We start from the raw sequence: 18,176 nt of genomic DNA, 5'->3' as shown, positions 1-18,176 counted from the left end.
ATAAATGAGGAAATGAAAATCCAGTGAGGCTTAATTGCTTCAGTCTTCTGTTTTAAAACCCAGTGTATATTTTAAAAATTCACTGTAATAAATTATTATTATTTTATTTTATGTTTTTATTTTTTGAGACAGAGTCTTGCTCTGTCGCCCAGGCTGGAGTGCAGTGGAGTGATCTCGGCTCACTGCCAGCTCTACCTCCTGAGTTCACGCCATTCTCCTGCCTCAGCCTCCCGAGTAGCTGGGACTACAGGCGCCCGCCACCATGCACGGCTAATTTTTTGTATTTTTAGTAGAGACGGGGTTTCACCGTTTTAGCCAGGATGGTCTCGATCTCCTGACCTCGTGATCCGCCCGCCTCAGCCTCCCAAAGTGCTGGGATTACAGGCGTGAGCCACCGCGCCCAGCCAAATTATTGTAATCTTTATTGAATACAGTAGGAGAGGTAATTGTGTTTAAATACATTTAGTCAGAAAATTCAAATGGAGATACTTGAGTGTACCGCTGATAAAACATTTAAATAAAAGAAAAAAAGTAACACAAATAAAGAACTATCGTATAGACTTTGTCTCTTCTGTGTCTTCTCATTTTTTTTTTTTTTTTTTTTTTGAGACGGAGTCTGGCTCTGTCCCCCAGGCTGGAGTGCAGTGGCGCAATCTCGGCTCACTGCAAGCTCCGCCTCCCGGATTCACGCCGTTCTCCTGCCTCAGCCTCCCGAGTAGCTGGGACTACAGGCGCCCGCCACCATGCCCGGCTAATTTTTTGTATTTTTAGTAGAGACGAGGTTTCACCATGTTAGCCAGGATGGTCTCGATCTCCTGACCTCGTGATCCGCCCGCCTCGGCCTGCCAAAGTGCTGGGATTACAGGCGTGAGCCACCGCGCCCGGCCTGTGTCTTCTCATTTTACACTAATGTTTAAATCTCTGCTATGGTCTCTGCTGTTGTACCCCCCAAATTCGTAAGTTGAAATTTTAACCCCAAAGGTGATGGTATTAAGAGGTGTGGCATTTGGAAGGTGATAAGGTGGTGAGGGCAGAGCCCTCATTAATGGGGTTAATGCCCTTATAGAAAAGGGTCTAGAGGGCTCCTTTTCCCCGCCTCCCACCACGTGAGAACAAGTAAGAAGGTGGAACCACCCTCTGTGAGGAAGTGGGCCCTCACTAGAAACCAAATTTACAAGAGTCGAATTTCCAGCCTCCAGGACTGTGAGAAATAAATGTTCCTTGTTTATAAGCCATCCAGTTTATGGTGTTTTGTTATTGCAGCTCAAAGAAACGTAGACAATTCCCTAATAATTCATAATTCTATATAAAATTAATAGATTAAAGTTATATTTATTGCCCACTGAATGTCCCCAAAAGCTTCTTAAAAAGGACAGAGATAATAAATTTCATTGTAATGTTGTAGAAACTGTGAATTGCAATATTATTTAACTAGAAATGTTTTTCAAGTAAAATTAATATTCTTATGTATACATTTTCTTTTTTTTCTCCCATTAAGTTTAAGAAGTTGATAAAAATTTCTATTTCTAATACATTTTCATACAAAATCTCTACATGGTCATGCTGCACATAGGAAAATACTAACCATAGATTTTCTGTTTTTTAAAAAATATATATTTTATTATATGTGTATTGGAAGGTTTAATTTAAAGGAAGATTTCATCACAATTGACTTCTGGAAAATCTCCTCCAACTTTTATGAGAAAACATGGATATAATTTAATAGCATATACATTTATTAAAATGAATTCAAATTCTATCTTTAATTTTTGTTATGTTTTCCCCATTGTGAGAAAAGTTGTATTTTTAAATCAATTAAAATGAAAATAAAATATTTGATATTAAACTCTGGTGTGACTTTCTAGATAGATAGTGACAGTACTTTGTAAGTAGCTCAGCTAGAGATCTCTAACCATTAAAACGTGAGGAAAGGAATTCGGTCTCCAGAAGACAATTTTTCACTTCCTTCTAATAGTAATTTAACATTTTCATCTGTTAAACAGGTAGGTAACAAACTACAGTGATATTGGTAGGGATTGCTGACTTTTCACCAAGAAATATTACAATATATTTTCCTTCATATTATTTATATTGAAGATTTGTTGAAATATTATTTATGTCAATTACTAATGTGAAATTACGCTAATTAATAAACCCATAGGGAGGTAATGTCATATAATGCATTGATTAAAAAACTTATATTTGATTTTTAATATATTGATATCTCTATTTAGATAATATGCTAGATTTTCTTAGTAATATTACATAGTTTACCTTATGCATTTAACTTTTCATTTGGCAGCAGAATGTCAAATTAGCCCATGGCACAAAACGCTTTAAGATCCTGCTCAGCACTAAGAAGAACAGTACTGGAATAATGTTTGGTCCTGTCTGGGATTATGTATCCATCTCACACAACCAGGCATGCTGCTAATACCATCAGTATGGATGAGGTCTTTCTGCATCCAGCAGTTGTGATTAATTTGTGCTGAGCCATGGATGTTCTTTTAGGAGTTACCCCTGTGACACACATCAGGCTTTCTGGAGACAGCTGACCAGGGCAAGAGGTAGAGTCTACGCCTGGAAAACATTGTTTTTTCACTGTTTAAAACTAATTGGTCCATATGGGCTTCCAACCCAATGACCTTGAAATGATTTAAGCAGGAATCCTCTGCTTCACTCTTACAGGCTCAGAGCAGTTCATACATGCAAGGCATTCTGAACAGATTTTTTTTCTCTCTTTCTTTTATCTCTCCATCTTTCTTTAATATCTAATTATTCTAATAACCAGCATGTCATATCCAGGACATAATAATGCCATGAAAAGTCATAAATTCTACAACTTTTCCTCTTTCCCCAATGAACACACCCAAACACACACAATATATAGGTGGTGAGGAGGATGAAAAAAGCAAAATTGTATAATAATGAAATAAGCTTACATTTTACATTCAGATCGTATATCATTAGTTTTTACCACCAACTGTGAAGCCAGTAAAAATATGTATTATTTGCATGATGAAAACAAAGTGATTCAATGAAAAGAGAAATAAAATTCAAATTAGATCTATGAAAATAATCTAATTCTTAACTTCCTCGTATCTATAAAAATAACATATAAAGGCTCTGCCCATTTTTACTCTAATATTAGAGTTAATAATGATTAATATTTTTGGATTGCTACTATGTATTTTGTTCTATTTGAGGTGTTTCAATTTGCTGACCAGATATCTGTCTCCAAAGCCCACTTTCTTTATGCCATTTATCTGTCCAGATGTGAAAATGTATATTTTTGAACTGATGGAAAAAAAGAAAGGTTAGTTTTATATTCAAGGCCACGTAGGTTGTCAGTAACATACAGAACATGAGCCCAGACTCAGGTCTCCTGATTTTTAAGAGGCTACACAGGAAGATTCATCATATGTTTCTCAAATTTACAGAATGCAAATGAATATTGAAAAGCAAGACAGATGGGACAAATTAGTAGTAGGAAAAAATATTGAGATAAATACTTCTGTTAAGTAAGAGTTAAAATGTTGAATTTAAACAATAATAATAATAATAATAATAATAATAATAATATACTTTGCTCTTTAGTGGGCCCATGCATCAAAACTCTGATCCAATTATCTTTTCTTCCATATAATAAAAATAAGGGTTCTCAAAAATCTGAATTATTCTGTTCCCCTAAAATCCGTGGTGGATGAAATGAGAAATATTTTAAAAACAGCTCAATTGGAACAAGGTGGTATTTTAAAAATCATTTACTTTCATAAGGTAACCTTATTTATGTCTACAGAGTCTATAGCTATGAGTTAAACATTATATTTAAATGCTAGGTTTTGTTTGAAAAGCGTCTGGGCATGGGTCTCACTTTCAGTAATGAGACCAAAGTAAAACTAAAGCCAAAAAAAATGAAGTATAAAAAGCACACCATTTTGTTACTTTGGAAGGCAAAACATTGAAAAAGACAAACCACTCCATCTTCAATATCGAAAAAAGGAAATACTGATAATTTCTGAGCACCTTGTAACGGAGGACTGAGACTACAGAATAACTTTGTTCTTCCTAACTGGTGGCAAACAATTTAACAATTTCATAATCTCTAATATGAAACCTTTCAAGTAGATTCAACAAGTTAAAAAAGACAATGGTAAAGCTTATCAAATTATTTATCATTTAAATAAATTCTAGGATAGAAGAAAGAAATCATGTTTTCCAGGAATTATTTATTGTGCATCTACAGAGCCCACTTTTTTTTTTTTTTTTTTTTGTATTTTAAATTCTGGGATACATGTGCAGAATGTGCAGGTTTGTTACGTACGCATACACGTCCCATGGTGGTTTTCTGTGCCCACCAACCAGTCACCTACATTAGGTATTTCTCCTAATGCTATCCCTCCCTAGGCCCCCACCCTCGACAGGCCCCGGTGTGTGATGTTCCCCTCCCTGTGTCCATATGTTCTTATTGCTCAACTCCCACTTCTTAGAACTCAAGTGCTCACCTTCATCTGTATTCACCCTCCCAAGTTTTCTTAAACCCACTTCAATCATACTTTTGCCTCAGCCACTCAAAGCCAGCTGCTTTTGTCAAAATCACCAGTGCCTTTTACATTGCTAAAAGCAATATTTATTTTCAGTCCTTATCTTACTTGACCTATCTTCAGCATTATTCACTATCCTTTCACAGCAACAGCTTCTCGGTTCTCTTCCTATCTTACTACCCATTTTTTCTCATTCTCTTTTGGTGGTTTCCCCTTTTCTCCCCTACTTAATTTTGGAGTGGCCCAGAAGTGAGGAGTTATTCATCTTTTCTTTATACTCACTCCCTTGCTCAATCTAGTCTAATCTCATACCTTAAAAATGTCAGTACTATTATGACTCCTAATTTTAATCTCCAACCTGGATTTCTCCTTTGAATTCCACAGTCCATATCCACCTGTGTACTTCATAACACTGCGTAAGTATCTAACAGACATTTCAGATACAAATACCTGCAACAATGAAATTCTGATTACCCTGCAGGAACCTCCTCCACTCATGGTCTTTTCCACTTTAATGGCAGCTACATACTTACAGGTCCCGAAAACAAGAAACTTGGAGTCACCTCTTGCTTCAGTTGATAGATATGGAAAAAGTGAAAACCACTTCTTTGAAAATTGAATTTGAAGTTCCATCTTCTCATTTCACAATACAGTATTAGCAGATTATATATGCCAAGAAATATTCTATGTTAGTAAACTTGAGATGAAAAAATAGTCTTATGTCAATGTAGTGAATTATGGTTTTATCCTACTGAAGCATTAAAGGTAAATATTGCAATTTTCAAAGTTAAGGTAATACCACATTTTAATTTGGATAATGTTATAAATTTATGAAATATTTTTCTATATTTATAATATGTAAAAATAGAAATATAATCATATTGCATATATAGTAAATTCCACTGTTCTATGCTATTGTAAACCTAAACCTTTCTTGTAATTAGTCTGAGTCTCATTTTTCATTAGATTTTTAAATTCCATGAGCATAAACACTGTAAATGTATCTGTTTCATTCACTGCTAAAATTTCGGACAATCCCTGGTATATGGAGGAAGGTCAAATATATACTTATTTTTACTTTTCTGTATCTTTAATTTTAATAGGCTTTACATTAAATTTTTTTAAAAAAATTAAGTGATTGTGACATCATTCTAATTCCCATTCGATAGATATTTATGGATGTTTTTCCAGTGTGTGTCTGTGAACGTACACAAAGTGGAAATTAATGTGAATGTACAACATGAACACCTTAGATTATAGAATGTCTTTATTCACACATTTTAAAGGTTTGTGATATCTGCAAGTTTACCTATGGGTAATTAATACTGATGAACATTCTTGCCAGTCTTATGAATGGGCCTCACCCAGCCCCCTCAATCATCAATTATGATTCTATATCTATAGGGATGGTGCTGTGAACAGAATAACGTATAATCTTCTAGAAGGTTTATGCATTTACATGTAATATTTATGCAAAAAGGCCTATTTATATGAATTTTTAAATGGACAGTGGCTTAAAGAATGAGATGTTAGTTGTGACTTTGCTCTGAACACATGGCTTAGATACATTTTATTGTCAGAATGGTGCGGTGCAAATTGAGGACTTTAGCATGATTTCGACTGTGTGTACTCTTCCAGTCCACTCAACACATTTTAATTTATTAATTTAATTTACTTGCTTTACTTACTGAACTATAGCTTTTAATACCTAGTTCTTAGAGCCTGCTTGGCCAATTTTCGCAAACATTAGATATCTTAGGAAGAGAAAAAAAAAGAGGGAGGGAGGAAGAAAAAGAGGGAATAAAGGATGGATAGAGGGAGTGGGTAAGGAAAACAAATGGCATTCTCTTTTCACCAGAGGTAAGGGACAGATAAATGTTAAAAATCATGGCAACCACACAAGGCAATCATTCTCAAACTCTGATGTGCCTAAGAATAGAATGGAAGGCCTAATAAAAAGCAGATTCCCTGGGCCAGTCGCAGTGTCTCACGCCTGTAATCCTAACACTTTGGGAGGCTGAGGCAGGTGGATCACCAGAGGTCGGGAGTTCGAGACCAGCCTGACCAACGTAGAGAAACCCTGTCTCTACTAAAAATACACAATTAGCCGGGCATGGCGCTGCATGTCTGTAATGCCAGCTACTCGGGAGGCTGAGGCAGAAGAATCGCTTGAACCCGGGAGGCAGAGGTTGCAGTGAGCCAAGATTGCGCCACTACATTCCAGCCTGAGCAACAAGAGCGAAACTCCACCTCAGAAAAAAAAGAAAAAAAAAAGTAGTTTCCCACACCCTATCCACAAAGATTCTCGTTCATATGTTGGTGTTAGAGGCAAGGAATCTCCATTTTTATCAAACTGTCTGTGGTGGTTATAATGTGAGCAGAATGTACTTTCACAGACATTATTCTGGGTGTGGCTACTCAAACTCCAATTTTTAGAGAATCTTTCTTTTTAGCCCTATTGGTTAGGGCTATTGTTTAGCCCTATTGGTTAGTGGACCAGTCTTTACTAATGGATAGTCCTTATAATCTGGAGCAAAAACTCCAGATAATACAGTGCATCCAAGAGCCAATGTTGTCACGCCAGAAGATTTGGAGTCTAGTAACTGAAACTGCATGCAATTATACAATTATCAACTGTGTAGGTTCAACACCACTAAAATTGTCATGTGACTCTAGCATTACCAAAGATTGCTCGTGTGTCAGTGGGAATACTCTACAAGTAATAAACTCAGTCTTAGCTAGTATTCATAGGTCATGGTCAAATCCTCTTGACATTCCATTATTCATAATTAATTAGAATTTAGGTATGTTGGGGTATGTGTGCACGTATGCATGTGTATACACAGTATCAATATAGTTTTGGGTGTAAGCCACCACTTTTACTTTATCATTTTTAAATAAAGGAACCTCAGATTGAGAAAAAAAGCAGAGAGAAGGTAATTTGACATACAGAAAGTTTTTGGTTTCTAGTCAGAGTCAGAGAAAGACAAACGCATATAGAATGTACCCGGAAAGCAGATAATGACAACATTCTGAGTAATAGTATATTCCTGTTGCTAGTGACTAAACGTAGGATATAAGGCTACTATGTAATTCAAAATTTTCTTCTTCCTGTGTTCCCTTCCTGGACACCACACCTCTTGCTAAACAGCTCTTCAGTAAAGCCTTCAATATACAAGGGTATAATTTTTCCAAGTTTCTTCACCCAGCAAGGTGCAGGCTGCATATTGATCTTTATATGAGGATGATTCTGAAAAACGGGCAAATTGACCGAACTACCAATGATTCACGCATATCCCTTTATTCCTTTATTTTCAATTTTAAATTCAACTCTCAAGTAGACAAAGAAGATTGTTTGCTTTGGTTAATTTTGCTGGAGGGCTAAATGATATATCCTGTCTTTCTTTATGGATAGAAATTGCATTTGCTTAACATTTTAAAAATCACTTTAGACAGTTAAAATATGTTTACTTAAGCTTTCAACCAATTTATTTTTTGGCAATAACAATATTATTAGTGTATAACCTTCAAATAGCCTGACATTTGGACATGTTTGTCTTGGGATTCAAACGTGAATTACTTGTACTTTTATTTTGAAATCAAAATGTTAATAAAAGTCTCAGATTTTCCTTTAGCAGACAATTCATTGCCATTGAATTTTTTCACAGGTGGAAAGTATATGGTTGTGGAACATATACATCCTGAGCTGGTTACAGTACAGAAAAATAGAAGGAATCATAAAACTCTTAAGAATCTGATTAAAAACATCAACATTTAATCCAATTATAAAGTGTTGCAAAAAAAAAAAAAGAGAAAAGTAATCTATGCTGTTAGAATCCTATAGTGGAAGTTTGTGGTTGTGTCAGGTGAAGGTAAGGTGATTAGTGACTAGGAGGAGGTGTAGGAGGCGTATGGGATGTTTGTAGCATCTTTTTTTAACAAAAATCTGGTTGTTAGTTACATGATTAACTTCACTCTGTGAAAATTCATCAAGATATACACTTTCCTGTATGTCAGCAGCATGTCAGCATTTTAATAAAAATGTTACTAAAAAAATAAGCTATGAACTTGCTCCCCGAAAAAGTGTACATAGACTATCCCTCCCTCTCCTATCACAGTAAACTAGGATACGGGCACTCAAGTCCAAGTGGTAATTTAACAGCAGCTGCCCTAGGAAGTGACATGGAAAACCAACATTATGAAGATACATGAAAATTAAAGATGCTCCCCTCTTCAACCATCTGTGTTCATTAAAGATAGACCCCAAAAGTAAACTTGGCCTTTTGCACTTTCCCACTAGTGTTTCCCAAACACTGTGGTTTCCAAAGCCCTGCTTCTTATCTGCTGCCTTAAAATAACCTAAGGTAATTGTTAAAGCAAATTCCCAGGGGCTCAACCAAAATATCTGACATGTATCTGCTGTATTGCTTATTTGTTTTCTTTATTAGTTTAATTTTATCATATCTTCCTAAGTTTTCAAGTAATTTTAATATATGACTTGCTCTCAAAATTTAGCATCTGAAAATCACATGTAAATCTTGATTCTGTAGGGAGAGCCCTGAAGTCTGCCTTTCCAAAACAGCCACATCCCCTGGTCCTGATATGTAGAATCAGTAGTCGTTTGGGATCAGTTGGATCAGGCATTTTAGCTTCTCTCACACAGGCTTATAGGTAGCTGTTACACTAAAAAAGCCTAGGGTGAGCAGCTGAGGCCAACTCTGTTCTAGCCTTTTATGTAAGTCATTATCACTCTTCTTCACTTTCAGCAAAGTCTCTTAATTTGGACTTAGTTGGAAACAGAATGGAAGAAATTCATTTATGTAAGGGAATTCTCTGTAGGATCCTGCAGCTTACTGAAGCTCTACAAAAGCTATAGGTCCAAAGCAACAGTAATTGGTAACAGGTTATCAGGTTATATTTCCTTTGTGTGTGTGTGTGTGTGTGTGTGTGTAAAATGTCTTAGGGAGGGATGACTGTGAAAAACCTGTGCTCCATGAATCAATGAACATATTATCAACTGACTAAAAATTATTAGGTTTTTGCCATTAAAAGTAATGGCAAACACCACAATTATGTTTGCACCATCCTAATAAAAATAAGAATATCCCATTGATTCTTGACCCTACTTATAAAATTAACTGCCTTAAAACCTACAGCAGCCTCCTTTTATTCAAAATTTAATACTCTAAAAATTAAAGGATGCATATACAGTTTGACTTTAAGCCAATTTATTACTATTACTAAACATACTCAAAAACTTATAAATAAATTCAAAAACCTATAAACTTCATGAGATAAAATACAAATAACTGTTGTATGCTGTAAAGTTTGTTTGCAAGGCTATACAGCAAAAGAGTAAATTCTTGGTTGGAAACAAATACATTTTTTTGTATGACAAAAAGGAAAAGAAACTTCACTAGATAGAATATAGGCAGCACATATTTTATAAAGCCTTGTAATATAACGACGAAATAATACTGACACATTTCACACCTAGGGAATATTTTTAATAAAATGAAATACTTTCTATCTTCACTTCAAGTAAGAATATGCCCATTCTGTTTATAACTTGTTACAATGAACACATGAATCCTCAAAGCTCTTGTATACCTTTCAATGGTAAAAATCTTTCTTTTTGCTTAGAGCATGAGATATAAATTGACACTGGAATGACTAAAAGGATTTTGAATGATTTAAAGAAAAAATAACCTTGCCACTCTGGGGAAGACCACAGATTCTGAAAACTCTCACTTATCACCAACATGTTGAACTATTTAGCTGGTGTTTGGAACGTGAGAATCATCTTGGGTATAAACAGCAAGGTCAGCCAGATATAAAATTCTGATAGTGATAAAGGGGTAACTTTTTTTCTGTGAATCTTCCAACTTATGTTTTATTTTTATTATTTTATCCTGCCTTTTGCCTTCCAAGCAGCAAAGCCATCTTATCCTACACTGAGGTCTGATCCCATTCCCAGTTTTTTCTCAACCAAGAGAAAACCACACTAAAGTACCTTCTATGAATTAGCCAACTAGAATAATGTATTTTGTAATAAGCAAATTTTAAAAAATCATTAACATAAAAATTATATCTAAATCGGTTATTTTTCAGAGCCTAGAAGGTATTGAGAGTGAGAGGTCAATATTTCTCCACCTACTGGACCATTCTTGAGACAAAAAATAACAAAGAGTTTTAGCCTACAAGTTTTTCAATACGCTCTTTCATTGTTATATTTCTATGGAACCAAGAAACCTATGAAGAACGATTACTCAGGAACATATGTGATAGAGTGCTAAGGATGTTTATGTGTGTGGGGATTCCAGAGTGGGGAGACATGTCAAGGGTTCAGAAAGTGCCTTTCCTTTGAACATTTTACAATGTTTGGTCTTGCTGTTGTACTCTTACAATGACCTTTGCAGACAAGAAGGCCTTGGCAAAAAGCAAGGCACTCTGATGAGAATGGATAAATTGCCTTTCTTCTTCCCAAGCAGTTACAGGTCACCTTGTGAGGAAGAAAAAAGGCCAAATAAAATGTCACCTCTGTGTGTCTTTTGTCAGTTTGTGCTTTTTGACAGCCACTATATTCAACTGCTACATTCTATTTCTGTTCTAATGCTGCTGCATGAATAACGATATGAGACAAGAGGACATCATACTTCCTTTCCTTTTATTAGCTTCCATAATTGGCATAACAGTTAATTAATTTAGGCCAGTACTTAGAATTTTTAGAGACAAACCAGTGGAAAATAAAAACACACGGTGTTCCTTCTGAAGAAACACAAATACTGGTTTTTTTTTTTTTTGTTTCTGTGTGTGTGTGTGTGTGTGTGTGTGTTTTGGTATTATTTATTATTTCCTAGTAATGGTAGTGTTGCTCTTCAGCAATATTTTTGCTTTGATTAAACTTAACTCATTAAAACAAAAGTTGTAAAAGGTAAAGTTTTTAGACTGACTTCTTTTTGAGTTTCTACATTCTCTGTGATGTATCTCAGTATGTTATCTGAGTCAAATTGTTGCCGTTCTCATGATGTGTTGTTGGATATGGTATCAGGCACCCTGTGGAGGAACTCTCTGGTGGGAGGTGGTGTACAATGTCACACCGTAGCAGAAAACCTGAAGGATACTCTTAGCTGCCTTCTCTGGCATTTGATCCCTTAATTCTATCCAAGTGTATCACTTTATCCTTAGGCAGATTAAATTTCATATTCTACCTCTGAGCTCATTTACTTACTCTTACACTTAAGGTAAAACAGATATAGTCATTTGTCTTAACCATTCCCTCTTATTTAGTGATATGTTCAAATTTCCTAACATAAAGGCTTTTCTTCATCATTAATTAGAAGCATTAGTGATCTTATATAGAGAGTCTCGTGGAATATAGTTTTCTCCCAAATTCTTCTTGGCCCTCCATTTTTAAGCCAGTTGATAACATCCCCTTTTGTTAGTTGGATGCTATGACATATCACGACAAAAATTATGCTTTGTGTGGCAATCTGCTAAGTTTAAAAAAAAGGAGAACACAAAATTAAAATACGAACACTTATCAGTGTATCAAAGGTCAATTGATTTCAGAAATTGTAATATTTGTTGGAAATTCATGGAAAGATTGCTATTTCATTACTAATAACAAGTAATGCCTGAAATTTCTGTGGGGTGATTTTCTCTAAAATGTGTAAGAGATATTTACTTTGCCTTACCTTAGAGACCTGGCTATTGGGGTAGAAAAGACAAACTTACTATATTATTTAGTAACCTACTGAACTGAGATGTGGTGTGTAATGGACGTAATATTTGTATCTCTCCAAATTCATATGTTGAAATCCTAATCCCCAATGTAATGCAATTAGGAGAGGTAATTAAGTCATGAGAATAGAGGTCTCATAAAAGTAGTCAGTGTCCTTACAAAAGGTACCCCAGAAAGCTCTCTCACCTTCTCACCCTCTCATCCTCTCATCCTCTCTCCACCAAGTGAAGACACAAACAGAATTTGGCAATCTGCAACCCAGAAAAGGAACCTAACTAGAACCTGACCATATCGAGCATGAAATTCCAGCCTCCGGAAGAGTGAGAAATACATTTCTGTTGTTTATAATCCACCCAGTCTTTTGTACTTTGTTAGAGTGGCCTGAACTGACCAGTACGTGTCTGTGTGCGTGTGCGTGTGTATGTGTGTGTTTCATTCTTGCCATAAGAATAAGAGTAGGAATATATTGCTAGAATATTTCCAGATATAGAAGATATGTCATTTGTAGCATTTGTCTTCCTTCTTGTAGCTTGGCAATAGCAGCCCTGATGTTTTTTCTCTTGTCCTAACTCTGGGTCACTATGGACCCTGTTCAACCTCACCTTAAAGGAGTGCCAATCGTTTCCTTCTCTTGTCTTTTTTTTTCCTCTCTCTCTCTCTTTTGTTTGAAAACTGATGATATACACATTAGAGTAGAAAGAATATAACTTATATTTCACATCTCCATAACAGATTTAATTAATTTTATTAGCTTTTTCATTTTCACGGTAGGTTCCATCCTTTTCATTTTGAGAAGTGATGACTGATGATCTTTGACTTGCTACTCTGCCTGACTTAGACACATGTGATCTTTCAACTTGACAACATCTCTGTGGGAAATTCAGGTAGGGGGCAAATTGTAAATTGGCTTGAAGGCAACATGCAGCAGCATGATCTATTTTTTGTTGTTTTAGCGATACTCTGTTGGCAGTGTGAAAAGATGGACAAGATGCACAGAAATGAAGCATGATTTTAGAGACTGCTTGTGTAAGATCATGGGCCAAGAGAATGTGAAATAAAGAATTGCAGTAGATGAGCAGAGTTGAGATATTCAAGAGGATTTCAAAGGTATCAAGAAGGGATTCTATGAGTGACTGAGTGGGAACATACGAGAGAAGAGACCTTTGAGGAAGTGGAAGTGTCTAGCTTGAGTGGGTGACCAACTAAAATATGATTAACTGAAAAAGGGAATAGAAAATAGAAGGTTTGGAATTTTTAAAGGATATATATAGTTTGCTATATTTTTAATTTGTCACAATTAAATAATACTAGGAGTAGTTATCCAACCAATAATTGAAAAGATGTCTGTAGGCATCAGAAGTAAAATATGTCTCCTCAGACCAAGAAAAATGCCAGGCACCTGAGAAGCACTCAACAAGGATTAGGCAAATTGAAAAGTAGCAAATGTCATATGCTTTAAAATCATTGAATCAGGGTGTTCTCTTAAATTTCTATGAAGTAAAATATGATTTTTATCATTACTCAAATAGTGACTAAACATTTTCTAGAGTTGTGACATTAGTGATTCATGTAGGGACAGGGGTTGTAGTAGCTGTCCTCCTCTTAGCCCTCAATCATTTCTCAAATGCTGTTTTCCTGTAACTCTCAAATTTCTGAAGGATGACACCTTGCCAGGGCATCAGGCACATCAGCACTAAGAATCAAGCTCACTAGTTTTAATTCCCTGGCTAATTTTCTATGGCAAATATGTAATTTTTCTTTAGAAGAAACACATTTTTTGATGCAGTCATAAATAGCTTTAGTTGTGCCATAACAAAGGTGTGACATTTTTTCTAGGGATTGAATTTATGTGGAAATCTATTTGCTACATTTGCATCTTTTTTTTTTTCTGGACAGAGATGCAAGATCAAATTGTATCAAATGCATACACATTCAAATGTAAGTATTTAGATAGAGTGAAGACGTAGGTACACAGATTCAGCAGTCTGAAAAGATTTACTGTGCCAGGGAGAAAATAATTACAACAAATGTTTATTAAGCAGCTTCTATGTGCTGTATATAGGTAGGTGTTGGGGCATGGGATGCAGTGTAAATAAATGTTTTGCAATCTGCCCTCCTGTAAAAGTTGGGAGAAAATAAACAGGTACATTCAACAGAGTAATTGGGGCCACTTTAGGGGCCAAAAGGCTGCAAAAAAGCGGCTTCCTAACAGTGGCTATGCCTTTCTAGGGCAAATGTCTTCTTAGTTAAAAACGGAAACATCAGTTTGAATTAGACTGTTGACAAGAAGAGGGAGGAATGATTCAGGAAGAGGGACAGTATCTCTAAATGCTTAGATGTCAGAAAGAGCATGGTCAGTTGAGGGCACTGAAAGCGGTTTAGTATGTTTGGAACAGAGGGGGTGCAAGTTAACTAGCGAGAGCTCAGGGTTAGTGAGCTCACGAGTTGGAAGGAAAAGAAGTTAAAAGGCAGCATGATAGATAGACTAAGTAGGTCAGTGAGTAACAACATGAAAATCAGAGGAAACATGAAACAATTATGCTTCTAATTTCATTGTGATCTTTGCTCTTCGTTGTTAATTAAAGGGATTTAGATTAAAACATGCAATTGTTATCTGAAGAACTGAGAGATAGTATTCATAATTCATCCATTTAACTGGCCTTAATAATTAATGACTAGTAGTTTTGTATTAGATGCCTGAAGTACAAATATATCAACTAATAATACTTGAAAATATTTCACTTACAATACTGAAAGTGATTTTATGGGCTTTGTAATAGATGGTCCACACGTGAACTAATTCACTCTTACCAGAGTTCTTAAATGTGCTTTCATATTTTTACATCATAGGTGGTTTTTATTTTATGAGTGTAGTCATCAAATAACTTATCCAAACTGGGACATTTAAAAGAGCAACAGAGGTATTATGAATAATTACACAAAGACAACAGACATAAACATGTACTGCCCTGGGTGAACCAAATCTATGATTCTTGTTCACAGTGTATATCACATTTTAAAGTATGCTTAAATGATTACAATTATATAAAATTTAGGATAGTGTTTTGGAATGGAACAAACTTTTTCAACTGCATGTTTTAACCTTTTCATATTCTAAAGTTTGTGAACTATTCCATTTTGTCTTCCAAGTTACACCTTTACATTTTTATTTGTCAGCATGCTGAATAAATCACTGGGAGAAAAAGAGAAAAAAATGAACATGATAAATCTCTAATTTGTGGCACTCACCAGCTGTTAAATACACACATAGCTTTTTAAAGCAGAATTCTTCTTCAAAATGTAGGAGAAGACACTTCATTTTATTTTTTCTCCGCTTTTGAAACATAAATTGGGATCTAGTCCAACAAAAACTTTTAGGGCCAATGAAAAAATGAAGTATTATTAAAGTAAAAAGAGAGAGAGAGAGAGAGAAGAAATGGAAAGATTTACTATAGAGGAGAACTGCCAGATTGTAGCATTTCAATGGTCCCCTGAACAATGCCACAATACTCAGTTAATATTCAAGCAGGTGGCACATTATTATTACAGTTAGACACCTTTGCTTATTATGCCCTTGACTTCACACAAAACATAGTAATTTGAATCTAATACTGTCTGTTAAAACTTCCATTAATAAAAGAAAGTGTTATTAAAACAAAAAAAAATCTGTGGCCTATTGTAATTGATTTTTTTTCTGTAATTGATGGACTGAGTTACACTGTACCCAGGTACACCAGGACAGCTGAATTCGACAATAAAGGAAAATAATTGATTTTTGGTTTCACATGTGACAGTTTGGAAACAGTGCTTTGTCAAATTTCTTAATTCCCATAGAAAGCAGCACCACAAGAGTCAGGTAGATCCACAATAGAAAATCAGTACACATTGTGGAGTTTTATATACTCTCATAATAATTAACATAAAATAGTCAGTGTAAGAAGGTGAATCTCATGCATGGCCATTTAATACAACTGGTTAAAATGGTGTTTTTTGTTGAATAACTCCCAAACCCTTAATAAACGAAATCCCAGGAAACTGTAGTCATCCTTCAGGCTCTCTCCGTGGTCTGACTCTATACCTCATTTCCCTGTTAACTGCTTGTAGCCTGTGCATTATGTCTCCAAGCGTTTACTTCTGTGCCTCCTTATGTTCAAACATCATTTCCCACTTTTATTCATTGGCCATACTCTTTCAATCCAGCAACATTTAGCTTGGGGTGATCTCCAGAAAATCTTCCCTGAGTTTCCAGATTAATTTAAATGTTCCTATTCTGTGTGTCGTTACTGCTTTTTACACGTCTTCCTCTTAGCATTTGATGTATTTTATCTGATTTATTTGATTATATGACTGTTTCCCTTTCTAGACTATAAGTTTTTTCTAGGACAAAGATCGTTGAATAAACACAGGTTCTGTGCTAAGGACATATCTATTAATTGTTAAACTAGACAACCATTTCTAAGTATCTGCATATTTGTGAAGTGAAAAGAGCATGGCTTTAGCGTATATAAAACTAAATTTGAATCTCAACTCTGCCCCTTATTAGTAATGTAACTCTAAGGTAATCACTTACCTTATCCGAACTTTAGTTTCCCCATTTTGTGCAAATGAGAGTATTACTAAAATTGCGGCAACAGTTCAATGAAAAATGCACACAAAGCAGCTTAAACAATGTTCATTCTCAGTAAGCTTCCCTACCTTACTTCCTTTTCCTTTAGTATGTTTACATTTTTCAAAAGGTAAGAAAAATACCATCGGGATGCATTTCTAGAGGTTTTTTTTGCATGCTTAAATATGAGAGAGTTATGTACTATATACAAAACTTATGCTGAATCTTTGCTTTTGTCTTTTCTTGTACTTACAATGCCCTTTTCCCAGTCCTCATCTCTGCCTGGCAAATTCCTGTTTTTCCTTCACTGCTTAGATTAAATCTCACCATCTCAATGAAGTCCATCGAAATTAATTAGAAGAATATCTGCATTTTTTCAGTATCTATTTAATGATTATATTAAAATATAGATATACTATTAAACCAAAAGTGAAATGCCAAATAGATTAACTTAGCTCCAAATTATTTCAAGTCTAAGACCATCTTTCAATATAAAGAAAATAATGAGACGTATATTGAAAGCATCTTTGGACAGGCAAGACCTTTTATTTTTATGTTGGAAAAATCAGCATTAAAAATACATTAGAATACAATTAAGTAATAAAAATGAAAACAAAATTAAAACAACATATAAATCAAGCACATTTTAGATATCTTAATTGGTCATGTTTTTGTGGTAAAACGCTAATTCCTTTTAGTAGAAAAAGAATGTTAGAAGACATAATGAATTGTGTAGAATTGTATATCCTTGACCAAGGCGTTTGTTACATATAAGAATATTTAGTATTTTACCCCATAGTACTATAAAAAGTTATTTTAGAGAAAAGCAATGCCATGTATTAAAAGTGGGCTTCGCTTATTTTCTTTTTTAACAAAAAATTGACTGACTGCTGTCCACATTAATTTTAATTTTATAACATAAAACTGCCTACAGTAGCGTCTACAGATTTATCTGATTAGCAGTTCATAAACACAAGGAAATAAGATATTAGCTTAATTTACCTTAATAACCAAATCAAATTTCTGGTGAAAGTCTCTGTTTACTGGCTCCAGGAGACTAAGTTCTGCTGTCCTAGGATGCATATGGAAAAATCGTGGGTAATCCTCAGGAGTCCCTGGAAGACATTGAGATTTCAGTACATAATTGAGAAGAATAAGTAATATGTGTATCTGCTTTTTCTATTTCCCTTCATCAACTGAGGAACAAAGCTACAATTTCATTAGTAAATTAAGTTTCAAAATTATACAGTTCAGGGAAAGCAGACACAAATGTGGTATATAG

General features: G+C 35.0%; 1 protein-coding gene across 1 annotated transcript in view; it reads right to left on the bottom strand.

Annotated features, from left to right (window-relative positions):
* PCDH15 (protocadherin related 15) overlaps nucleotides 1-18,176 on the bottom strand; it is a 1,796,064-nt gene that overhangs the window by 386,726 nt on the left and 1,391,162 nt on the right. Inside the window, exon 13 of the mRNA XM_055352068.2 lies at nucleotides 17,897-18,009. Within this exon, the coding sequence (XP_055208043.2) occupies nucleotides 17,897-18,009 (113 nt within the window). The remainder of the gene's footprint in view (nucleotides 1-17,896; nucleotides 18,010-18,176) is intronic.

The sequence above is a fragment of the Gorilla gorilla genome, chromosome 8, assembly GCF_029281585.2.
Source record: "Gorilla gorilla gorilla isolate KB3781 chromosome 8, NHGRI_mGorGor1-v2.1_pri, whole genome shotgun sequence".
Lineage (NCBI taxonomy): Eukaryota > Metazoa > Chordata > Mammalia > Primates > Hominidae > Gorilla > Gorilla gorilla.
The sequence above is the reverse complement of the archived record's forward strand: the minus strand, read 5'-3'. Positions and strand labels throughout refer to the sequence as shown.